Consider the following 26973-nt stretch of genomic DNA (forward strand, 5'->3'; position numbering starts at 1 on the left):
TAAAAATCAAAACACATTGTTTGATAACACTTCAAAACTGGGTCTGCAATAAAGGTCATGATCTTTCTGAAACAAATTCATAAATGTTTTTTTTTAAATCTGGAAGGCACAAACAGTCATTTTAGCCAATGAGGTTCATTAATTATTGCTCTTTTGAGTAAATCATTAGCACTAAATTTAACCTCACTTGAAAACATATAAATACATGTGTCCACTGAGCAAAGTCTTCTGCCTCTACTCAACCAGCTCTATTAGAGGAACTCAGAGTCTCAGCAGCTGGACTGTCCCGGGCTCCACTTCTCCCATGGCTCCTGCAGGTCTCCCAGCCTCCCTTTCTCTGTGTGTGTGTCTGCTGCTGGCCTCTGGCTTTGCCCAGGCAGGCAGGCTGCTGGTGGTGCCCATGGATGGGAGCCACTGGTTCACCATGCAGTCGGTTGTGGAGAAACTCATTCACAGGGGGCATGAGGTGGTGGTAGTCGTGCCAGAGGTGAGTTGGCAACTGGGAAAATCCCTGAATTTGACAGTGAAGACATACTCAACTTCTCACACTCTGGAAGATCTGAACCGTGTGTTCAAGTATTTTTCTGACTCTCAATGGAAAAATCCAGAACATAGGTGGCTTTCTTTAATAACAGGCTCAGGCAAAGTGTTTTTTGATTTAATAGCTTCACACTGTAGGAGTTTGTTTAATGACAAGAAGTTAATGGAGTACTTGAAGGAGAGTTCTTTTGATGCTGTGTTTCTGGATCCTTTCGAGGTGTGTGGCTTAACTGTGGCCAAGTATTTGTCGCTCCCTTCAGTGGTCTTTTCAAGGTATTTCTTTTGCCACCATCTTGAAGTGGGCAATCAGTGCCCCAGTCCACTGTCTTATGTTCCCAGACTCTTCTCAAAATTGGCAGACACCATGACTTTCACAGAGAGAGTGTCGAACCTTGTTTTCTACATGGAAGAGCATGCATTTTGCTCCTATTTTTTCAAAACTGCTACAGACATTGCCTCTGAAGTTCTCCAGATCCCAGTGACTATGGATGACCTCTTCAGCCAAGTGTCTATTTGGTTGTTACGAACAGACTTTGTGTTAGATTTCGCCAGACCTGTGATGCCCAACATGGTGTTCATTGGTGGGATCAACTGCCAACAAAGAAAGCCACTTTTGAAGGTATGTTTCTCTTCTTTAGCACATGAAGAGAGGCCTGAGTTCAGGCCATAAAAAGGAAACTCTTTACTGAGCTGTGGTTTATCATGGTTATCATGGCATATGGAATTTATTTATTTATTTATTTATTTTGGTTTTTCGAGACAGGGCTTCTCTGTGTAGCCTTGCGCCTTTCTTGGAACTCACTTGGTAGCCCAGGCTGGCCTCGAACCCACAGGGATCCGCCTGCCTCTGCCTCCCGAGTGCTGGGGTTAAAGGCGTGCGCCGCCACCGCCCGCTGGCATATGGAATTTTTCTGGGTTATAGAATTGTTTTGTGACAACTCACTAATTAGGAAACAAGTCTATATAGGTGTCCTCTTGATATGCATGTGTACACCTTGGCATAACTGCATATACCTTCCAAGATACAATCTAAATTTAAATATGTATGTGTGCCTTTCTATTTGTGTGTGTCGGTCAGGATCATTACATTAGAAAGGGGAGGGGACAAAGAAAACTTTGCTGAGGAGGAACAATATGGTCCTGATAGACATCTCACATGAAAACAGACAGGGGAATACTTGAGGGTAGGAGGAGAACATATGGAGTGTAAGGCTGACTAGAGAAGATTGGGTAAACAGAAAAGACAAAATGTCTGAAAAAAGCCATAAAGCCACTGAATACTCTGTATGTTAACTTTAAGAAGGTGATATAAAGAGACAAAAACACTACAAGCTGCATTTCACTGTTTTTGGAGATGTTTAACAAACACACGAAGCAGCCCTCATTGTTTGTTGGCTGCTCTGTAGGAGTGCACATGCCGTTTTTCCAAGTTGCAACAATTATTGATATACAAGGAAGGTGCATTTGTTTTTTTCTAACCAAAATAAAATATAATAAGATAAAAGAAAAAGCACCATATCAAAACTGGACAAGATAGCCAACAGAAAAAGAAGGTCACGAAGAGAGGTCACTTGTTAACACAGTCAGGAGTCCCATAAAACCACTACAACGGAAAGCTATGGTGTATATTCAGAGGGCCTGGTGCAGACCCGTGCAGGCCCTGGGCATACGGCTTCAGTCTCTGTGAGTTCCTGTGAGCACTGCTGAGTTGTTTTAGAGGACCTTGTTCTCGGGGTGTCCTCCATCCCTTCTTCCTCTGCCCCTCCAACTCCTTCTGCCTCTCTTCCTTGGGGTTCCCTGAGCTCTGAGGGGAGGGATTTGAGGGAGACAACTCATTTAGAGCTGTGTGCTCCAAGGTCTCTCTATGTAATGTCTTTCTGTGTGTCTCTGTACTTGTTCCAATCTGTTGCGTGAGGCCCCCAGCAAAATATCTCTGATGATGGCTGACCAAGGCACTGATCCATGAATATAGCAGAATATCATGAGTCATTTAATTGTTAATGTTCCCCTTAAGAACAGGATTATTTGTTTTTACTCTAGCTGTCTGGACTTATTGACTCTGGTTCTTGGTTACCCAATCAGTGTCAGGTATGGGTTCCATTCATGATGTGGGCCTTAATTCAAGTCAGACATCGGTTGATTACTCCCACAAGGTTTGTGCCTCCATTGCCCTGGTGTGTTTTACAGGCAAGACAGATTGTAGGTCACAGGATTTGTGGTTGAGTTGGTGTTTCCTTTTCTCTTTTGGTAGCTTGCAGAGTACATTTCCATGTCATAGATACTAGAACATGGGGGTGAAGGTTTGATGTACCAATTTGTACCCCCTTGTCTCCTCCAGACTCTAAGACTTGGAATGTTATGATGACTGACTGGGCAGCTGATATGGCCGGGAGTGGCAGGAGGCATGTAGCGCTCCGCACTTTCTTGAGGGACAGTGATCTTAAAAGAACCTCAGGACCTAAACATAAATAGTTGTTTGGTTGAACCTTGACTCTTGTATCATGAAACTGAGATTCGGAGTTCATACAGAGAGTCAATTGCTGAAAGAATTTGAGGGGAGATATGTCTTTAATGTTATCAGCCAGAATTTAGCAAGCAGGAAACTGGTACCAAAGTTGGTTTATGTCTGACCTTGGTTCAACAGCCAGACACCTGGGAATCTGACTTTTTGCAATTCATTTGCAGGGGCAAATAGTCTACTTTGAATTTGCTCTGAGGTCTTCAACCAGCTAATTGTGTCAAAAGCTGTCTTTGTAGCTGAGAATACTGTTATTTTCCAATGTTATCCTGAGTTATGAAAATACCCTAGTATTATTTCTATTCATCAAAATTATAGAGCTTAAGAAGAAATCATCTTTAGACAGTCCACAGAATAAATGTCTATAAAGGTTAAGATGTAATCACTTTACATCATTTACATGAAAATGCACAGTAATTGGGAGATTCCACAGCTGTTTTTGCACATGTGAAATTACAGACAGAAGCAACCAGTTTTCAGAGTCAATGGCCCCAAAAACCTTGCTTGAAACAGGTTCCTCCCTCAGAGAATTATTCATCTGGTATGTTGACATCTGAGTAGTTAATCGTTATCTGCTACAAAATGCCATGTACCATGGCAGATAACATTACAGTATTTTCACTGATTGCCCTCATATTTTCAGTCATCATTAGTAATATTTACTTGTTTACCAACTTTTATTTTTGTGAACAAGACTGTGCTGACTGTTCTTTAACACTTTCTTGTTCTGTAATCTCACCAGCAAGAAGTTGAGTTGTTGGGTTATGTACCTGGGTACATGTAACACTCATTCACATCCCACACATTAGTCACACACACACATACACAGACATACACAGCACCACCACTACCTTTAGTCTCACACACCACACACTAATTCACACACAGCATGCTTAGCCACATACAAACACATATGTGGTCATGCAGGGCTCTTGATATAGAGCTTGTAAACAGCACAACCACACATCTAAAATAAAAACAACCCTATTATTGTGTTTGTGTCTATCCTGTTGTTTCATATGGCAGCCATGTTTCACATACGGTGTGCTGCCAGGGAATAGATGTTATGGGTGGAGTAAAACCTGTGTGTTGAGAAAACACTGATGAGAAACTGTGTGTCTGGGCATGTATAAGTGTGCAGTCTTCGGGCATAGAGACTTTGATGATGGTTATTACACAACACCGAGGGGTTTCCCTGGAGATTTCATTACACAGGATTAATTAAATCATACAGCAATGGTGACTCCATGGAGGTGTCATAGCCACAGGAGTAACTCAGAGTTGGTTTGGCTCTGCACCAGCCCTTCCCTACACTAGGTGTCCTTTAGTGAGGAAACTGCTTTTCTGTGACCAGCTCTAGCATTCATTCCTCCTCCCTGCCAACTAACTTTCACTTCTCTCCACCCACCCTCCTTAGTCCACGTTAGGATGTGCAAACAAGCAAGCACATTACAGAGGCAGAGACTCTTTATGGACGGTTTCTTCATATTTCTGAATTCTAATATTCAAGCACATCACTTGATGACTGTGTTTGGAAACTGGCACTGCAGTAGAGGGCGTGATCTTTCCAAGACAAAGGTCACAAGCTTTTCTTTTCTGGAAAACACACAACTAGGTAGTCAGCAAAACCATTTCACTAATTATTGTTCTGGATAAATCATTGGCAGTGAGTATAACATTACCTTTGAATATGTAAATACATGTCTCCATTGAGGTAGCCTTGGTACCTGTACCTTCCCTGCTGTGTTATTAGAGAGGTAGAGCCTGACTGCAGGATTACTCTGGGACAGGCTTGTCCTGTCAGCCCCTACAGTTATTCCAACCTCCCTTTCTCTCTCTCTCTCTCTCTCTCTCTCTCTCTCTCTCTCTCTCTCTCTCTCTCTCTCTCTCTCTCTCTCTGTGTGTGTGTGTGTGTGTGTGCTGGCCTCTGGCTTTGTCCAGGCCGGTAGGCTGCTGGTGTTGACTGTGGATGGGAGCCACTGGTTTACCATGAAATCTGTTTTGTATGAACTGTACCACAGAGGCCTTGAGTTAGTGGTGATGGTGTCAGAAGTGGGTGGCAATGGGGAAGATCACTGAATGTGGTGGTTTGAAAGAAAATGGCCCACAAAGGGAGTGGTCAAATTGGGAGGTGTGGCCTTGCTGGAGTAGATGTGGCTTTGTTGGAGAAAGTGTGTCATTGTGGGACTGGGCTTTGAGGTCTCCTATGCTTAAGCCAATCTCAGTGTCTGTTCACATCCTGGTTCCTTCTGATCAAGTTGTAGAACTCTCAGGTCCTTCTTCAGCACCATGTCTACCTGTATGCTGCCATGCCCAGCTATGATGATAATGGACTAACCTGAAACACTAAGCCACCCCTATTAAATGTTTTTCCTTATAAGAGTTTCCATGGTTGTGATGTCTCTTCACAGCAATTAAAACCTCAACCAAGAGACTGTGTTATACCGGGAACAGTCAGTCAGCTTCTCATGCTCTGGAGGGTTTTGATTGTGAGTTCAAGGTTGTTGCTGACATTCAGTGGAAAACTCAAGATATCAGTGTGCTTTCTCTATGACATCTTTTCACCTGGATAACTCAGGAGATCAGTATGCTTTCTCTAATTGTAACATGAATTGCTAAACAGTCTTATTAATTTAAAAATCCCAGAGCCTGATATTGGGGTGAAAGCTGAAAGATCAGAGAAATAGAACATCCAGCCACATCCTTATCTCTACAAAGTCCTCAACCTCAAGAGAGAGACTTCCTGTTTACTCACACCTTATATACCTATCTGTGCCCTGCCATCTTACCTCCTTCCTAGTGCTAGGATTAAAGGCATGTGCCACCATGCCTAACTCTGTTCCCAGTGTGGCCTTGAACTCCCAGAGGTCTGGATGGATCTCTCCCTCCAAATGCTAGGATTAAAGGTGTGTGCTCTCATTGCCTGACCTCTACATTCATTATAGTGATTTGCTTTGTCCTTTGATCCCAAGGCAATCTTTATCTGGATATACAATATATCACCACATTTCCCCCCTTTTTGTCTAAAATATAAAAGAAGTTTATAACTAATATAAGAAAAAAGTACAATAACTATATACAATATATACAGTCAACAATTACATTAATAATGTCTAATCTATTAACGTTTGACAAATTCAGAGAAAGTAGTCCATTATTTATCTTATTTTGGTGAGTCCTAAATGTACCTAATTTACTTTCTATCCTAATTTGAATTACCAACCAAAAACTATCTTTTGATGTGTTTTAAACTTACACACTTTACACATCTTTAGTGAGTTATTTTCTGAAATTATTAACAAGGAAAACTATAACTACAGCTTTCAAACTTCAACTCCCTCAGAGACCTGAGAAGGAAATAATATTAACTGAGTAAGGATGTGCAAACAAGCAACTTCCAAAAAATGTGAGAAATGACAGAAACAGCTGGCTGCCTGGACAGTCACCTGAAGTTTCTCTACAACATTGGGGCATACATCTTCAGCCTACTGGCCTAGCATATCTGTCAGATTCATCTGTGAAGCAGGATTTTCTAAAGAGCCTTCCTACCTTGTCTCGGCAAGGATTGACAGTCCCTTCTTTTGTGTCCTGCTTGTCCATTTTTGACAGCATGTCAGCAGTTGAGGCAGGGGCATTTTCTTGCCCTGTGGCTAACTTTTGCCACAATGAAAGTAAACTCCAAAAGGAGTTTCTTCAATGCCCATCATCTTCTCTGAAGTAGATTTGTGCTGCCAGGAGCATACCTATCTCATTGTCATAAAAAAAAATCTGTTATTAAAACATCTTAAATGCTATATTCTGTATCTTTGAAGTGTTTGAAGATGACCTGTCTATCTAAAATATATTTGTTTGTCCTTGAAAACATACCTAGTATGACTATAAGTTTGATTGTAATGACTATTAACTTGCTTTTCTTTCTTCCTTTCTTTCTTTCTTTCTTTCTTTCTTTCTTTCTTTCTTTCTTTCTTTCTTTCTGTCTTTCTTTCTTTCTTCTTTTTTTTGGTTCCTCAAGACAGGGTTTCTCTTTCTCTGCATAGTTTTGGTGCCTGTCCTGGATCCCACTCTGTAGACCAGGCTGGCCTCAAACTCACAGAGATCCTCCTGGCTCTGCCTCCTGAGTGCTGGGATTAAAGGCATGCACCACTGCCACCTGGCTACCTTGCATTTCTTATATCCTAATTAGTTGGTAATAATAACTTTCAAGAACTAGCAATTTGTATTACATTTTTAAATGAGCTGTATAGGTACAAAACTTTGAACAAGATTAGAAATATATATTTACTAACAAAATCAATCTCAAATTTGTATCAATATACATAATTTGTATACAATATACAGAAATCCAATCCAATGTAATATATTTAAAACTCTAAAAGTAGATTCAATAATCTACCATTTTATTTTATCATATCCATGTCCTCCTCTTTTTTCTTTTCAGAGTAGATTCAGTAATCTACCCTTTATCCTATCATGTCTATATATATTTTTTAGAGTATATTCAATAATCTACCTCTTATCATTATCCTCTTTTTTTTTAAGATTTATTTATTTGTTATGTATACATTGTTCTGTCTGTACATATCCCCACAGGCCAGAAGAGGGCACCAGATCTCATTACAGATGGTTGTGAGCCACCATGTGGTTGCTGGGAATTGAACTCAGGACCTTTGGAAGAGCAAGCAGTGCTCTTAACCTCTGAGCCATCTCTCCAGCCCCCTCTTTTTTTTTTCATTTCAAACCAGAACCCTGAATCTAATCTCCTTTGTTTAGCCTTTTTTCCTAGCCATTAACAATTATCAACTTGTAACTAACCATCCTAAACAATGACAATTATCCATAACCCATAGAATGGCCAAAAATGACCCACCTCACCTCTTGGGAATGTGTGTGTGGTGTTCTTACAATTACTTCCTGAAGTCTGGGGTGAAGGCATCTTTAGGGGATCCTGAAAAGAAAAAGTTTGGGTTAATTGTCAAGTCTTGGGAGACATATCTGTATCATCTGTTGTCTAGTCTCTACATAATGCAAAAATGCAGGATTTGTCTCATCTTCTTGCTCAAGTAGTCTGTGAGGCTGGATCATCTCAGCTAGCCATCTCAAAATTGTCCTGAGCAGTTTGTAGTCCAAAGCCGATCTTTGGGTGGTGTTTGTCAGCTTATTGGTATTAGCATTGTCCTGATGAAATCATCATTGTGGTGCCCCATCATCTTTTTGGAAACTTCAAGTTTGCTGTTAGGCATGGTCATGGTTCCCTGCAGAAAACTGATAGAGACTCAAACCTGAAACCTGAAATCATGTACAGGAAGCTAGATAAAGCCTTTTTTCTAGGGTCAGTTAGTACACTATAAGACCATTAATATCATGACAAAAGTTTAATATACATATCATAAATTTTGATATGAAATTCATACCTTAAGAAAAGTTTTTTTTTTTTTTTTTGGTTTTTTGAGACAGGGTTTCTCTGTGTAGCTTTGTGCCTTTCCTGGGACTCACTTGGTAGCCCAGGCTGGCCTCGAACTCACAGAGATCCGCCTGGCTCTGCCTCCTGAGTGCTGGGATTAAAGGTGTGCACCACCACCGCCCGGCTAAGAAAAGTTTTAAAGAGTCAAAATAAAACCAAAGAATTATGAGATCAGTGGTAATAGAATAGTCTCTTAATTTTGGGTTTTCTTCTGTCCCATATCAGGTGGCTCTTCTGACATGAAACAGAGATTTAGCATTTTCTTTTAACAAGCGTGCTTGATTTTAGAGAAGAAGAGAGCCACACTCCAACTCTAAAGACAGCTTTAATTTTTAACTAAGCTGGGACTACATACAATTTGTGTTATGTGTCTGTACAGAACAGCAGAAACAAACATTTAGGAAGACTTAAGGAAATTTTTCCTGTTAGATATGTGATATACCAATAGGCTAATTTACTCTTTTTCCTGGGTCATTTTTTTCTGGATGATTTGTCCTTTTTCTGCAGATGTCTCATTAGTCCCGTGTTCTTCAGATGCCTTAGCCTTCATTCTCCCAAGAAAGACAAAACAAAACCCTTTCCTAACCCTAACTTTGGGGGGTTTCCAAATCTAATCTCTATCAATTTTGATTTATGGTTTCTCCTGAATTTTTTATAGCTCTTCTATCATCCAAAGCTGTATTTTTTTAACAATAGGCATTAGGTTCTTTAATTGCTCTGGAAAGGGTTTTTTTTTCCTATGATGGCAGGAAAAGACTGAACTGAATTTGTCATGGAAGCCTTTGAGAGGACCCTCAATGAGTTTCCCAATGGCAGAATAAATCTTAGCTGAACTGCTGCACAAAAGCTTAAAAGCTAGTTCCTGGTTTTCACGCCTTATATACCTTTCTGCTTTCTGCCATCACTTCCTGGGATTAAAGGCTCTTGCTACCATGCTTAGATGTTTCCAATGTGGCTTTGAACTTACAGAGATCCAGATGGATCTCCCTCTGGAATGCTAGGATGAAAGGCATGTGTGCCACCATTTCTGGCTTCTATATCTAGTGGCTGTTCTGTTCTCTGACCCCAGATAAGTTTATTAGAGTCCACAATATTTTGGGGAACACAATTTCACCACATTCAGAGCTGCCATTCAGCATAAAATTAGGGTGTGGTCATCATATAAAGGTTGTCTTTATATATCAGCATACTTGCCTTCTCCAAGAAGTTGATCTTGGGAAATTTCCATACCTCTATTCCTACATCATTAATCTATGGTCTTAGCCTCCTCTTTCTACCAGGTCCTCCATTGTAACTATGGACCAGCTTCTAGGACAGCTGTAACCAAACTTTCCAGTCTTGAGGGATAATTCTTTTAAAAGTTGACCATGAGTTTAACATCTGCTTTTTAAATGGAGAATGTATACCACATAAGACTGTAGCTTTCTACAAATCTAACATTTGCACAGGAGTCCAATCAGCTTGTACACAGCCTTGAGCATTTGGCAGTTCCTGTAAGGTTACTGGATAGATTAGGGTTAGCTGTTTGAAATCTTTAGGCTGTTTTTCTGTAACCTTATAATGCAATGCTGATATTGGTTCATCTTTAAATTCTTTTGTCTGGGTCTGAACTTCTCTATGATCTATTTTAGCAAGTTTTTCTAAAACTTTTCTCTTGGCACTTATATTAACTTACTTTTTAAATGATAAAACAGAAATGATCAAACAAATAATATTTATAATTGACACTACATTTGTCCCATCAACATTAATTATCCTCCCATTTAATTGTTACATTTAATTGTTATCAAAAAGAGACCAAACACCTTCCATTGTAAAGATGTTTCCCATTTTTTAATGTGGGAAAATTATCTTTTAACTAATTTCTCCCTTTAAGATATCTTAATTGACTCACCAAATTTGCCAACAGTGAAAATCCAGATGTGAAGATGACTGCTGCTTTGTAGAACAGTAGAAGCTGAAGTAGGTTTCAAGGCAGCTACATAGTCTGGTAGCAGCCCAAGATGAGTATCCAGAGAGAGCCCACAACCCACCAGGAGAGAAGAAGCCAAAGAGACTCTGGCCCCCACGGGTTGGAGATTCCAGCCGTGTGCAGCTCAAGCCTGAGCAGGGAGCCTGAGAATTCTGGGAAGGGTCTTGGAAGGCTAAGTGTGAGTGCCTCTGGATTCACTTTTTCTTATTCACACCATAGGCCTGGGACACTCACTCCATCTGGTGCTGTGCTATGTGAATTGTGAATGCAGTAAGGGAGACATACATTTGCAGTGAATGTTCTTATGCTTGTTATATGGCTTATGTTCATGTCTACAAACCATACAGAAATGTCAGGCCTGGTTCTACACAGGTGAAGATTTGAAATTATACCTTTACGCCACACACAGAAATTAGCTTCAAGATATGCATGGCAGTATAGAAAGGTTAAGATCATGAAACTCTTACACTATTCTGGTTAAATCATCATAACCTTGCTCTGTGAGATTCTGTGCAGAGGTCACACTTTCTGGTTGTCTGCAAGGTGGGAAGGAACACTGTGCCTACACTGTATGTGGAGAGCAGGCTCAGAGCATCACTGTGTTAGACCAAAGTCAAATGGTTCCTGTAACTACTGTTTGCCAGAAACAATATGTGGTTAGAGACTTCTTTACAAATGCACTGGATACACTGTCATGTGCTGACTCAACACCAGGACCAAGTCCAACATCAGCCCCTTCCTGGAACTGTGGTGAAAGGGGGAATTCCTAAGTTCTGATCTGTCTGGTCCTAGGAAAGCAGAGCCCCTGGCCATTGTTCATAGAGCAACTTAACCTGACCATCATCAAGGAGGCAACAAACTTTCAGAGGCTCAGCTCTTCATCTTCTGTCTTCTGTCTGGATGTCTGTCTAAAAGCCAGGCTCAGAAAGAAAGTCATCCTGTCTTAGAAAGGTTGCTGAAATAACAGAAACTGATCTAACACAGAGAATGTTTCCATTTTGACAGGGACAATGGCTGTGTAATACAGGTTTACTGGAGTCCTACAGCAGGACAGAGTCCCAAGGCTCAGTGTCTGTCAGTCAAGACTCCTGAACTCTCAGATCCATGGACTCAGAGCAATGTTGATTTGACCCATGTCTCTCCTTTCTGATATAATGTGCCCTTTAGAGAGAAACTCGCTCTTCTGTGACCTCTAGCATTCTCTACCTCTTCTTGATGACACTCACTGTCTTTCTTAATTTTCCTTCTAATGAAATACAATTGAGCCTGTGAATGATATAGAAGATCCTTATAAGTAGCTTCTTAATTTTTCTGAATTTCAACATACAAACACATTGTTTCATAATGGTTTCAAAACTGGTTCTGCAATAGATGGCATGATCTTTCTGAAACTAAGATCATAAACCTTTTTTTTTTTAAACTCGAAAGCAATGATTAGGTTTGAAGCCAATACAATACATTAACTATTACTCTTTTGAGTAAATCATTAACACTGAATTTAACTTCACTTGCAAACATACAAATACATGGGTCAGCTGCAGTAGGTTTTCACCTGTACTGTTTCAACCAGCTCTATTAGAAGAGCCCAGAGTCCCAGCAGCTGGACTGTCCTGGGCTCCACTTCTCCCATGGCTCCTGCAGGTCTCCCAGCCTCCCTTCCTCTGTGTGTGTGTCTGCTGCTGGCCTCTGGCTTTGCCCAGGCAGGCAGGCTGCTGCTGGTGCCTATGGATGGGAGCCACTGGTTCACCATGCAGATGGTTGTGGAGAAACTCATCCACAGGGGGCATGAGGTGGTGGCAGTTGTGCCAGAGGTGAGTTGGCAACTGGGAAAATCCCTGAATTTGACAGTGAAGAAATATTCAACTTTTCACACTCTGGAGATAGGAACTGTATTATTCTGACACCCTGGAAAACTTCAGAACAAAGGCTGCTTTCTTTAATGACAGAATCAGCTAAAAATTTCTTTGAATTATTATTTTCACATTGTAGACATTTATTTAATGACAAGAAGTTAGTGGAGTACTTGAAGCAGAGTTCTTTTGATGCTGTGTTTCTGGATCCTTTCGATGTGTGCGGCTTAACTGTGGCCAAGTATTTGTCACTCCCATCGGTGATCTTTTTAAGAAGTGTATTTTGTCACTATCTCGAAGAAGGTGCCCAGTGCCCCAGTCCACTGTCTTACATTCCCAGAATTCTCTTAAAATTCACAGACACCATGACTTTCAAGGAAAGAGTGTGGAACCACCTCTCCTACATGGGGGAGCGTGCATTTTGCCACCATTTTTTCAAAACTGCTACAGACATTGCCTCTGAAGTTCTCCAGACCCCAGTGACAATGGATGACCTCTTCAGCCAAGTGTCTATTTGGTTGTTACGAACAGACTTTGTGTTAGATTTCGCCAGACCTGTGATGCCCAACATGGTGTTCATTGGTGGAATCAACTGCCAACAAAGAAAGCTGATTTCCAAGGTATGTTATTTTTTTTTTCACATAAAGAGAGCACAGCCCTGGGTTTGGACAATAAAAAAAGAAATTCTTTACTGAGCTGTAATTTATTGTTTATATCACTGCATATGGAATTTCTTCCTGGGTTGGGGAATTGTTTTGTGTCAATTCACTAATTAGGAAACAAGTCTATATAGGTGCCCTGTTCATATGTCTGTATTCACCTGTGGCAATATTGCATATACATTCCAAGCTGCAATCTAAATTTAAGTATCTATGTATGCCTTTCTTTGTGTGTATGTGGGGGGGAGGGCAGGGGCCATTAAATTAGAAAGGGGAGGGGACAAAGAAAACTTTCCTGAGGAGGAAAAGAGATAGAAATGGTACACATGTCCCATGAAAACAGAAAAGGGGTAGGAGGAGAACATATGGAGTGTAAGGCTGACTAGAGAAGATTGAGGCAAACAGAAAAGACAAAATGTCTGAAAAAAGCCAAAGTGCCACTGAATACTCTGTATGCTAACTTTAAAATGTGATTTTAAGAGACAAAAAACTTCAAGCTACATTTTACTGGTTTTTTTTTTTTTTTTTTTTTGAGATGTTTAACAAACACATCAAGCCATGAAGCAGTCCTTATTTGTCGGCTGCACTCTATAGGAGTACACATGCAGTTTTTCCAAATTTAAAGAATCATTGATCTCATATGAGCATTGCTGAGTTGTTTTAGAGGACCTTGTTCTCAGGGTGTCCTCCATTCCTTCTTCCTCTCCAACTCCTTCTGTCTCTCTTCTTTGGAGCTCACTGAGCTCTGAGGGGAGGGATTTGACAGAGCCGTCTCATTTAGAGCTGTGTTCTCCAAGGTCTCTCTATGTAATGTCTTTCTGTGTGTCTCTGTACTTGTTCCCATCTGTTGCGTGAGGCCACCAGCAGAGCATCTCTGATGATGGCTGACTAAGGCACTGATCCATGAGTATAGCAGAATCTCACTATGAGTCATAAGTGTTACTTTTTCCTTTGAGAACAGGAGTATTGGGTTTTATCCTAGCTATCTGGACTTATAGACTCTGGTTCTTGGTCACCCAGGCAGTGTCAAATATGGGTTCCATCTCATTAAGTAGGACTTAATTAAAATCAGACATCTGTTGGTTACTCCCACAAGGTTTTTGCCTCCATTGCCCTAGTGTTTTTGTTTGTTTGTTTGCTTGCTTGCTGTTTTGAGGCAGGATTTCTCTGTGTAGCTTTGGAGCCTGTCCTGGAACTCACTCTGTAGAATAGACTGGCCTCGAACTCACAGAGATCTGCCTGCTGCCGCCTCCTGTGTGCTGGGATTAAAGATGTGCAATACCACCACTCGCCCCTGCTTTAGTGTATTTTGCAGTCAAGACAGATCATAGGTCAAAGGATTTGTGGTTGGGTTGGTGTTTCCTGTTCTCTTTTGGTGGCCTGCAGAGTATGTTTCCATGTCATAGACACTAGAACATGGAGTGAAGGCTTGATGTAGGCACCAGATCAACTTCTCCATGCTCAATGAGTTGTGTGGATGTTGTCTTCAGCCATGGGGTCTTATTGTTAGTTTGTGGAGAGCAACCTACTGTCTTGGCCACAGCCTGGGTTGTTTGGGAATTTCCATGGGACCCCTTTGACCTATAACTGAATTGGGTGAGAACCATTCCCAAAAAGGAAGCTTAATTTGGTGTCAAGATATCGCCAGTAGGGGTTCCCTCTCCCTCATTATTTGGAAACTTCTTTAGGATTGCCTTCACATATTACAGGAAGTTTCCACTGCACTGCACTGGGTTCTGTTCAGGAAGTCTGTTCTTGAGCCTATATGCTCAAGGCTATTCCCCACATTCTCTTCTGTCAGGTTCCATGTATCTGGGTTTATGTTTAGGTCTCTGATCCATTTGGAGTTGAGTTTTGTGCAGGATGATGTGTATGAATCTATTTGCATTCTCCTACATGCAGCCATCCAGTTTGTCCAGCACCATTCTTTGTATATGCCCTGTATTTTTTTTCAGTGTGTATTTCTGCATCTTTATCATAAACAGGTCTCCATAGGAGTTGGGGTTTTTTTTTCCAGGTCTTCCATTTGTTTTTACTGACCAAAGTGTCTGTTTTTATACCAATACCATGCTGTTTTTAATACTATAGCTTTGTAGTTTAACTTGAGATCAGGAATAGTAAGACTTCCTGTCATTCTGTTATTATTCAGGATTTTTAGGTCTCCTGGGATTTGTGTTTCCATATAATGTTGTGAATTGTCCTTTCAAGGTCTGTGAGGAATTGTGTTTTACTATTTTGATGAGGATTGCATTGCATCTGTAGATTGCTTCTGGTAAGATGGTAATTTTTACTGTGTTAATCCTACAAAACCATGAGCATGGGAGATCTTTCCATCATCTATTATCTTCTTCAATTTGTTTCTTCAAAGACTTGAAGTTTTTATCATATCAGTCTTTCACTTACCTTGTTAGAGTTTCCCACAAGACATTTTATATTGTTTGAGGCTATTGTGAAAGGTGCTGTTCCATTGATTTCTTTCTCAGTCTGTTTTTCATTTGTATATAGGAGGACTGCTGATTTTCTGAGTTGATTGTGTATCCAGCTCCTTTGTTGGATGTGTTAATCAGCTGTAAGTGTAAAAATCCCTGGTGGAATTTTTAGGGTCACTTATGCACACTATCATATCATCTGCAAATAAAGACCATTTGACATCTTCCTTTCCAATTGGTATCCCATTGATCTTGTTCAGTTGTCTTATTGCTCTAGCTAAGACTTCAAGTACTATATTGAATAGGTGTTGGAAGAGTGGACAATCTGTAAGTCATAAAGATAAACGAAGTTCTTTTCCTTGCCATTAAGTTAGACACTGTCAAATTCAAAAATTAACAGATTTGACATCTTCTTTTATTGGTAACTATCATGGTCTTTAGAGTGCCTGCTCCAAGACCACATCTAGGGTATGTAAAATAATCTATGATATTAATGAGAACTAAACTTTTCTATTTGAGGGGTAAGGAAGAAACATACCCATTTTTTGCTAACTTTCTTTATTCCTCCATCTTGAAAATTTCTTTCTTACCTAGTTTGTCTTTATATATATATATATATATATATATATATATATATATATATATATATATATATCCAACAGAAAGCCCTGGATAATGTATGTTACATTTTGAGCATCACATTGCATATTTTGAGAATACAATAAGAAGCAGAGCCATTCTGATAACACATGTGAAATCACAGGCTGTCAGCCAAGCTCCCTGGTGAACAAGCAGAAGGCCTGTAGTACTCAAGTGCTTTGCACTTTCTGGAGGGACAGTGGTCTTAAAAGCACCCCAGGACCAAAACATAGTTAGTTGGTTGAACCTTTACTCTTGTCTCATAAAACTTAGATTAGGAGTTCATGCATCTAGGTGTCAGATGCTGAGAGAATTTGTGCAGGGTGTTATGTTTTTAATGTTATCAGCCAGAGTTGAGCAATTGGGAAACTGATATCCAAGTTACTTTATGCTTGACCTTGGTTCAAACAAGATACCTGGGAATCTGTCGTTTTGCAGTTTATTTGCAGGGATCAAATAGTCTACTTTGAATTTGCTCTGAGGTCTTAAATCAGCTAATTGTGTAAAAACCTATCTTTGTAGCTGAGAATACTGTTTTCCTATGTCAGCCTGAGCTATGAAAAATATCCTGGTATTATTTCCATTCATAAAAATTATATAGCTTAAGAAGAAATTATCTTTAGACAGTCCACAGAACAAATACCCTTTAGGTTGAAATGTAATCATGAGATTACAGGTACACATTAGATGAAAATGCACGGTAATAGGGAGATTCCACAGCTGTTTTGCACATGTGAAATGACAGACAGAAGGAACCAGTTTTCAGTGTCGGTGGCCCCGTAAACCTTGCTTGAAACAGGTTCCTCCCTCAGAGAGTTATTCATCTGCTAGGTTGACATCTGAATTATTAGTTGTCATCTGTTACAATATGCCATGGACCATGGCAAATAACATTACAGTATTTTCACTGATTGTCCTCATGTTTTCAGTGATCATTAGTGATATTTACCTGTTTACCAACTTTTATTTTTGTGAACAAGACTGTGATGACTATTCTTTAATACTTTCTTGTTCTGTAATCTCGCCAGCAAGAAGTTGAGTTGTTGGGTCATATACCTGGGCACATGTCACACTCATTCACATTCCACATACTTAGTAACACACACACACACACACACACACACACACACACACACACAGAGCACCACCACTACCTTCAGTCTCACACACAACACACTAATTCACACACACCATGCTTAGCCACATACAAACACATATGTGGTCATTCAAGGCTCTTGATAAAGAGCATATTAACAGCACAACCACACATCCAAAATAAAAAACAACAACCCTATGACCTGTGTCTATCCTTCTCACACGCTGGAGGATCTGGACGGAGAGTTCAGGGTTTGTGCTGATACCTAATGGAGACCTTGGAAACAAAGGCTGTTTTCTTTACTAATGGGTTCATCAACTGGCTTTTTCAAATTGTTGTTTTCACACTGTAGGAGTTTGTTTAATGACAAGAGCTAGGGGAGTACCTGAAGCAGAGTTCTTTTGATGCTGTGTTTCTGGATCCTTTCTATGTATGTGACTTAACTGCTGCCAAGTACTTTTCACTCCCATCTGTGGTCTTCACCAGAGTAGTATTTTACCACTATCTTCAAGAAGGTGCCCAGTGCCCCACTCCTGTTCCTTATATTCCTAGACTTCCCTCTGGCTTCTTTGATGTTATGACTTTCAATGAAAGACTGCTCAATCAACTTATCCACTTGGGGGAGCAATTATTTTGCCCCTGTATTCTCAAAACACCCATAGAATTTGCCTCTGAAGTTTTCCAAATACCCATCACAGCGTATGATCTCTTCAGTCACACATCCATTTGGTTTTTACACACAGACTTTGTTTTGGACTATCCCAGATCTGTGATGCCCAACATGATCTTCATTCGAGGAATCAACTGCTGCCAGGGAAAGACACTGGCTTAGGTATGTTCTCTCTCCTTCAGGACATGAAGAATAAGCTGATCATAAACTGTTAATAAAAGCTTTCCTTACTGACCTGTAAGTTGTCATGTTTGGAGTTTCTTCCTGGTCTTGTGCCATTCATTTGCTGATGCATTACTGCATTTTATAAATATGTGCTGTTTGATTTGTGTGCATGTATGTTTGATACTCTAGCATATAATCACCAAGATGCATTTTAGTATTGTTTTGGAAAAAATGGTGAAAAAAATTAAGAAATAAAATGTTTCCTTTTGCTGTTCGCATGCCCTATCCTGTTGACAACACTATGAAAAGTTTTGTATTCCTCAGTTTGTGGGGGGAAAATACTATACATATTATCTTATAAATAATATGTATAGTAATATAAATTGTAACAATTTCATTAAAGTAAAAGCTAGCATTAGTCTGGACATAAGGTTCTTTACCTTCTTTTATGTTCTCTAGTAACTGATAGCTTCCTTTTCATTTCAATAGAGAATGTTACACCTTCTCTCTTAAAATATATTTTTTATTTTGTGTTTGATAATCTCATACATGCATACGATTCATTTTGATCAAATCCACCCCTCCCAACTCCATCTTCTCTAACTCCTCATACTCTTATACCACCAATGTGTTGTTTTAGATGTGTCTTTTTCTTTTTAACCAGATAATATTGATAGATATTTAGTTCCAGACTGGAATAATCATCCCAGTCCTTTAAAGAGAGAGCGTTTCTTAATCCTGCTATTATCTCAGCAGCACAGACTCAGGGGCAGAGTCTGGTCTAGGTATGCACACACCACATTTTAGTACATTAGGCTAATTGCTTTCAAACCATTTGATCATCTGTTTATGAGAGTTCTCATTTTTCCATGTCTTCTTCTGTTATGGATATTGGCCAACTTTTAAGGTTTTGTTGATTTTGAGGGTGAAAAATTCTTATTATAGATAAGGTTCTTTTCTTAAAAAAAAAAACATTCAAGAGTTGAGTCCAGTCTCTTTCCTCCATGTGGAATTCCTCGTTGGGTCCAGTAACAATCAATATTATTGCCTTCCAGTGAATTCCATCTTTCAACCTTCAAAATATTTTTCAAACTTGCAAAAGTGCTGCACTATTTTGCAATGACTGGGCTGGCATCTTGCGGAACAGTCTCATTGTAGTTCATCATATTGCTCTAGCGTGGTGATGAGGACCTGTTCCTTTACACTGGAAGTGAGTGTACATTGGACTCGCACATGTCGTAGGTGGTGTTGTATACGGGACAGTCTCGGTCTCCTTAGAAGATGCCCTCATGCAGGTGTTCCATTTTCAGTGATTCTGAGATTGATCTGGTAATGAGAAACATCACCAGGTGGTTTTTTTCCTTCTCGGCATTCCTGAAGAAACAAAGACACAGAACACCAGGCATGCATCAACTGGACAAGTTTTTGCCTTTGAGCTCTCATTCTTGATGTAGTTGCCAAAGCTCCATTCACATCTGCCTGTCTTTCCTGCTCATCACTATACCTTTGTGTCCCAGCCATACTGCCTTTTCCCTGTAAGAGGATTTTTTTGTCCCGCCAGCTAGATCCCAAATCATGACATGGAGACTTATTTTTAATTATAAAAACTCAGCTGATAGCTTAGGCTTGTTTCTAACTAGCTCTTAAAACTTAACCCATTTCTCTTAATTTATGTGCTGCCTCGTTGCTTGTTACCTCATCTCCTACATGTCATGTTTCCTCTGCATCTGGTTGGCAACTCCCTTATTCTTCCCAGCATCTTCTCTGCCCCCCAAATCCTGCCTAGCTATTGGCTGTTCAGCTTTTTATTAAACCAATCAGTGGCAAATCTTCACAGTGTACAAAAAAATTATTCCACAATATTTCCCAGTCTGTCAAGCCACCACAGTCCACTTTTCCTTGGGGTCTTTCTGACTCCTGTTTCCTCTCTGAAATCCTCTTTCTCCCACAAACATTTTTCCAAAAACCCACTTATCATTTGATTCTGGTTCTAATGATATACCTTTGGGAAGCTTTCCATGACCCCCTGAGAAGGCCACCCCTTCAAATCACATGGTTGCCTGGAGACATATTTTAACATTTGTATCACAATCATAGCTAATGAATTCATCCACTAATCTCCCCCACAGTGTCTACACTCCCCTCATGCAGGGACCACAGTTGGCTTCATACTGCCACATCTCCGGAACCTGCCTGGAACTTGGAACACACTTGCTGGATGATGCGAATGGTCGGCATAGCAGGTTGTGCCTAAGGGTTTGTCCTCAGAAGGCTCTGGAGAGAGGAAGGCTCATGTTCTAAGTTAGATTCTGGGGCCACCAGACTTGGTGTTCCTGTGATGAATCCAAAAGGACTTGCCAGACAAGATGCATGGACATGTGGACAGAAGTCTGAATTGTTTGTAAATTGCTTATGCAGAATTCAGTTCTATTTCTACAGGCTTTCAGTGTCAGGGGCAGTGGGGTCCCCACAGTGTGTGGATGATTAAGTTAGGTCTGACAGAGTCAGTAGAGTGACTTGAGGTGTGTTTGAAGGTCATTAACAGTTTGAGAAGATGGTTTCTAGAGCCACCCAGTACTGATTCCCTATGTCACCCATATCTGAAGCTTACATATCTGCAAGAAGCTTTCAGAACATCCTGCTGACAATCCAGATGGAATTCCAGCACAGGAAAACTGTCTACAATACAGCAACGAATCCCTGGTAGCTCTGGTCGGGTGGACAGTGCATTGTCTAACACAGCTGTTTCCCACCTCCACGGTGTTAATGGGGATAAAACCACACATCCAGGCCTCTTCAGAATGGTGTGAGTAGATGTCACGCTTAACCTCATGTTGGGAGCTTTCCATGAACAATTGTATTCAGATAGGTGAACTGTTCTCTTATGGAGAACTTGCAAATTAGATATAACAAAACATAACATGCATTGGGCGAGAACCATGTTCTCAATGTTTTTTGTTTTTTTTGGTTTTTCGAGACAGGGTTTCTCTGTGTAGCTTTGCGCCTTTCCTGGAACTCACTTGGTAGCCCAGGCTGGGCTCGAACTCACAGAGATCCGCCTGGCTCTGCCTCCCGAGTGCTGGGATTAAAGGCGTGCGCCACCACCGCCCGGCCCGTGTTCTCAATGTTATCCTAAGCAATTGCATGCAGGACAGCAAAATTAAGACACCTATTTTGCATATGATGAAATTGAATAAATTGCCCCAAATTCCGACTCATTGTAGTATAGTTGCCTAGTATAATGCTTCCATCTTTGTTCTTGTTTGTGTTGCCCAGGATTACGTAGGACCAATGGGCTCTTTCGCAATTAAAACAAATATATGGATTGCTGTTCCGTGTCTGTGAAGAAAGCCTTTGGTGCATTTACAGGCAGCACATTGAATCTGTGTATCACTCGAATACTATGGACACTGCAATAATATCAATTCGTTTAATCAGAAGCACAGGCTATCCTTTTTTGTTTCCATGTATGTAGCCTCTTTAAGTTTTTTCAGTGTTTTTTAATTTTCAAGGTGTAGATTTTTTATCTCTCTGATTAAATTTATTCCTAAGTATCTTCTTGGGGGGTGTAATTACTATAAATGGAATTTTGTCTGAATTATTTTTTCGTGTAGTTTGCAGTTAGTGTGAAGGACACTACTGATATTTAGTGGCTGACCTTGTGTCTTGCATTATTACTGTCTTCATTCATTGGTTCTAGCATGCTTTTCTTTCTTGTGGTGGAATGTGTGGGGGTTTCTGTATTATGAAATCAGCAAACACTGACAGTTTCAATTCTTATTTCTATGGGATGCTGTGCTTATTTCTCTTACCTAACATATTTGGCAACAGCTTCTAATATTATATTGGCCAGAAAGGGGAAGAGTGAGCATTCTTATTCTTTTTGAGATCTTAGGGGGAAAGTTCCATGTCTTGTGATATAGATGCTGTCTTAGTTAAGGTTTCTGTTGCTATGATAAAACATGATGACCAAAACAACTTGTGGAGGAAAGAGTTTCTTTCAGCTTGCATCACTGAGGAAGTCAGGGCAGGAACCTGGAGGCAGGAACTGATGCAGAAGCCAAGGAAGCTCAGCCTGCTTTCTCATAGCTCCCAGGACCACAAGCACAGGGATGGCACTGCCTTCAATGGTCCCCAGAGTAATTCTAGATAGGCACAGAACTACTACCGTTCTGCTTGTTGCTTTCTAATTTTGGAGACAATACCTTCATCATTTCTAATGTCTTGCTGCCTCTGTTTTGCTTTGCCATTTTTATGCAGTATTGTGCTGTGACACTGGATAACAAGGCTTCCACAGAACATTACTGCTCGCAACTTTGACCACTTTTACCCTTGTTACATTTTATGTCTTAGATTTGAGTTTGAGTATTTTGTGGTGTGTTTAATTCCCAGCTTATTTTAGGTACACGTTATTCATGGCTTTATAGTTTATCCCTGAGAAGAGGAATAAATCTGCTGCACACTCCATCTTGACAGGCCTATAATGTTGTAAATGCAGACATTTTGCCTTTACCATTAGGGTTTGTGATGTGCAGTAATCAGTTGGTGGCCTTCTCAGGTTTAATGACATTAACACCTATCATCAGGTCTAGTGGTGAATTCCCCAAGCATTTGTTTATGTAAGCTTTATTCTTCATTGTTCACTGTTTTTCAGGCCAGATCATTGTGCAGCCTAGGTTGAGCTAAAACTGAGCACTAGAGTTATAGACATGTGCCACTACACCTTGGCTCTCTCACTCATTTACAAAAAAATAATTTGCTAGATAAAATATTCTTGGCTAATATGCTCCCCTCCCAATACCTTGAATATATCTTTCCATTCAGTCTGCTAACAGTGAGTAGTGTTCATACTCTTTTGTGTGTGATTTGTTTTCACAGTCTTAGTCATTGCTCCATTGCTGTGAAGAGGAACCATGATGAAGGCAACTCTTATAAAAGGAAGCTTTTAATTGAGTGCTTACAGTTTCAGAGTTTAGTCCATCATCATCATGGTGGGGAGCATGGCAGCATGCAGGCAGACATGGTGCTGAAGAAGTAGTTGAGAGCTACATCCTGATTCACAGATGATAGATAAATAGATAGATAGTAGGTAGATAGGCAGGCAGGCAGGCAGACAGACAGATAGAGACTGGACCTAGCATGGTCTTTTGAAAACCTCAAAGACCACCCTCAGTAACATACTTCCTTCAACAAGGCCACACCCCCTGGTCCTTCTCAAACAGTTCTACTCCATGGTGACTAAGCAATCAAATATATGAGCCTATGGATGCTATTCTTATCCAAACCACCACATGCCTCTTCTTGTCCTCAGGATCGCTCACTCTCTTCAGAGTGTGCCAGGTGAACTCCTGTCATATGGCAGGTTGGTCTCTTGGGAGAGTCCTGCCGTTCCTGTAGAGTTGCCTCATCCCTCTTGCTCTGTATCTAGATAGCTTCAGCCACTCCGTATTTCAGTTTGCTGATCCTCTGCTGGGGCAAACCTGGGGTAAAGCTCTGTATCTGTCGCCTGACTTCCTCTTGTCTGTTGCCACCCTCGGCCTTTTGCCTGCTGTCATTCAGTGTTGCTTCCTCTATTCTGAGAGTTCATTGAGCATTTTCATGACTCTTGTTCTGAATTCTTTCTCAGTCATTTCAAGGATCTCGATTTCTCCGGTGCCTCCATTACAGTTTTATTAGTTTCCTTCAGGTGTGTCACAGGTCTTTGATTCTTTATAATATCCATGTCCTTGTGCTGAAAAAAAAAAAAACCCTGCTGCTTTGAACTCCTCTTGACTCATGTTCTTTGGCAACAACAGACCTTTGCTGTTCATTCCAGTCTGCAACTCTGGAAGGGCCACTGTACTCCCTGAGCAAGAAGGACTTCTTGTGAACTTCCTAGTTGATTAAGATGCATGCTGCTTCCACAGCGATGCTGGGTGGGGCTGCTGGCGGCTTTGCTGTTGGATGAGGTGCTGGCTGGGGTGTGCTACCATGTGGAACTGCTGCCACAACTTCTGTTTAATCTGTTTTCAAGATCTAGTCTTTGGTTGGTCGATGTTGTTGTTTAAGATCTTGGGCAGGGCTGAAGGCTTAACTCAAGAGTTCAGCAGAGTTGCTGCTCAATAAATGTGGGGCCAGAGGCTCCCTTCTTATAAATGTGTCACTGAAAAAAACAAACCCTTTCCACCAAGTGGGAGATGTGGAATAGACTTTTGCCTGAGCTGAGTGGCTTTGAGCTCCTGAGGTGTATCTACTATGCGTCCATGAAATGTGAGGAGTGGGCGTCTCTCTGCCTGTGCAGGACCATTTGGTGTCTCTTTGACTGAAGGGAACTTCTGATTGACTTTCCTGATTAAGCACGAATATGCCCTTTGTGTCTCTGAGATCTATAGGATCAGCAGATTTCCTGTCTGCCCAGGATCATTAATCAGGGGTTTTAGCTGAATAGAACAGATAGATGCCTTATAACACTTCTGGAGTGGAATGGGACTAGTGTATTAGTCAGGGTGCTCTGCAGTAACTGAACTGATAGGACAAATATATGGGGGGTTATTACATTGGCTTACACAGCACAGTCCCAGTAATCTAATGACTGTCTTTATACCAGCGAGACCAAGAACTTGGCTAAGGTTCAGCCCATGAGGTTGTGTACCTAACAAGTCTTCAGGTGGCATTGGGGTCCTAGAGGATCGATCCCTGGTGAGGCACTGGTCTTCAGTCCCTGTTGGAAGCCTGGTGAAGCTGAGTTCTGATAGCAGGAAAGGAATGCAGTGGCATTGGCAGCAGCGGGATAAACTGTTTGGAGGGCCGTGAAGGCAAAAAGCAAAACTTTGCCCTTGGGACCCCTTTGACCTGGACTGCCACTAGAGGGCGCCACCATGTTCAAGGTGTATCTTCCCATTCCAAATAACCTGATGAAGAAGAGCCCTCACAAGTATGGCCAGCAGCTTAGTTCTTGGATGGTTCAAGATCAGATCATGTTGACAAGCAGGAAGAACATCATAGCCATCCCCCACACCCCTCTAAAGTAGGCATGGAGGCCTCTCCTTGTCTGTGCAGGGAAGCCAGACTGCACTCTGAGAAGGAGTAGACATGCAGAAGTATGATCAGTGACTTGGATGCCTGTGGAGGTGCCCCGGCTGGTTTGGTAGATGGGCAGGCCTTTCGCTGTTGTCTCTGGACAGGTTCCATCGCTGGCAGGGATCAGGTGCCACGGTGATGGTGGACAGGTAACTAAGACCTGCACTTGCTCTCTCCCATTTCTCTCACCATGGCCTTTCTCCTAGTGACTCCCAACCTCCAGAGATATCTCTGGGGGCAGTCCTCCTAGGAACTCTGGTGACACTAAGGACTTTGTATTATGAGTGCCAACTTACTTCTCTGCCAGTAGGTCTGTGCTCAGGGCAAATGATCTCTTTATCAGCATTGCCCTGATTGGGGAACAGGGGTCGGGTGGCATGACGTGAGTAAGACGATTGTCCTTTCTTTCCTAGTTGAATTTCATTGAGTTCTATGAACCACACATTCTTATTGGACTTGTTTTCAATTGTTAAGATTTCAAAATGAGGTCCTGGAGAGTTGTTAGTTTATTTTTTGGGGGGAGGAGTAGAGCCTGAATCTTCCCAAACCAAAATCATATAGATTATCACCCTAGCCATTTTGCTTTCTTTTGTGTTGAGACAGGGTCTATTATGTAGCTCCAGCTGTCCTAGGACTCCCTGAGTCCACCAGGCTGGCCTTGAACTCACAGAGATCCACCTGCCTCTGCCTCCCTAGTACAGTGATTAAAGGCATGGCACCCTAGCTATTTTTAATCTTCAAAGATGATCACCTGAGGGTTCTCCAGTCACCAAGAAAAACAGTTGACTCAGTAAATGTCTATTCACAGTGATATTTAAGGTAAAGGGGGACCATGTTGTGGTACTAACAAGGATCATGCCTCTGGCTGGCTATAAAATTCCTCACTAAATGTGCCTCAGTGCATTACCTGACATATGTCATTGAGTTACCATGAAAGTATATAGAAAACTTGCATAATGCAGTTGAGTCTTAAAAAAAAACCCTTTTGTTCTTCTCTGAACAAACTATAGTTGGGTACTGTGCAGCAAAAAGGATGACTACATAAGGAAATCGCATGGCCTGGCTATAAGGAATGCTCAAGGGAGGATGGGACAAAAATACATAGATCCTTTGGGGAAACCCACAGCAGAGGTCCCAACCTCTCTTTAGAACATGTGACTGTCCCTGCATTGAACATGTGAAAGGGAAATGTGAACGAGATGGCAGTCACGTGCCATCAAATCCCTGGAGTGGTCCATAAGATGGTTGCCTATCTCATTTTAGCAATCCACAGCTCCCAGGGAGTTCGGGGTGGAACAAGAATTCACGGCACATGCACCAAGACAAGCGGCTTTGCTCATCTGGCAGAGCTGTTTCTAACCACTGACTGTGGGTGGGACCAGGCTAAGGACCCTTCCCCTAGGCCTTGGAAGCAGGGGCAGCAAATCCTTTTGGAACATAGTCTGCTGACACTAAGGAAAGTGTCCAGGTTTGCTTTGAGATCAATTCTAGAAATGTAAGGGCCTTTGGAGCTTGCTTCCTTTTGTAAAAGCCTTTGGACTCCTCAGGGTTAATTATATTTCTTCACAACTATGTCTACACTCACGTTGTGTGATTCTGCCCCAGGAAAAGATCACAAGCTCTTCTTATCTAGAAAACAAACAAGAAGGTATCTCGATCATGGCTCGATTATTATTGTTCTTAAAAGTCAGTCATTGTCAGGGAGTATGCTTTCTTACACGCCCTCCTCAAGAGGGTGGCTTTCTGGCTTACTCTCCCTAAATTAGAACAGCTCAGAGTCATAGTCCCTGAATCGCCTCGGACGGTGCTTCTCCCATGGCTTCTGCAGTTTTGATGACCTCCTTTCTTCTCTGTGTGTGTCTGCTGCAGACCTCTGGTTTTGCCCAGGCAGGCAGGCTGCTGGTGGTGCCCATGG

General features: G+C 41.2%; 1 protein-coding gene and 1 pseudogene across 1 annotated transcript in view; both read left to right on the forward strand.

The window, feature by feature from the left end:
- The first annotated feature begins 240 nt into the window (after positions 1-240).
- The window catches only part of LOC114697897 (UDP-glucuronosyltransferase 1-6), a 104137-nt gene continuing 77404 nt past the window's right edge, over positions 241-26973 (forward strand). Inside the window, exon 1 of the mRNA XM_028876297.2 lies at positions 241-1159. Coding sequence (XP_028732130.1) covers positions 305-1159 — 855 coding nt within the window. The 5' untranslated portion in view covers positions 241-304. The remainder of the gene's footprint in view (positions 1160-26973) is intronic.
- LOC114697836 lies at positions 17237-18338 on the forward strand (annotated as a pseudogene).

Source organism: Peromyscus leucopus, chromosome 13 (assembly GCF_004664715.2).
Source record: "Peromyscus leucopus breed LL Stock chromosome 13, UCI_PerLeu_2.1, whole genome shotgun sequence".
NCBI classification, from domain to species: domain Eukaryota; kingdom Metazoa; phylum Chordata; class Mammalia; order Rodentia; family Cricetidae; genus Peromyscus; species Peromyscus leucopus.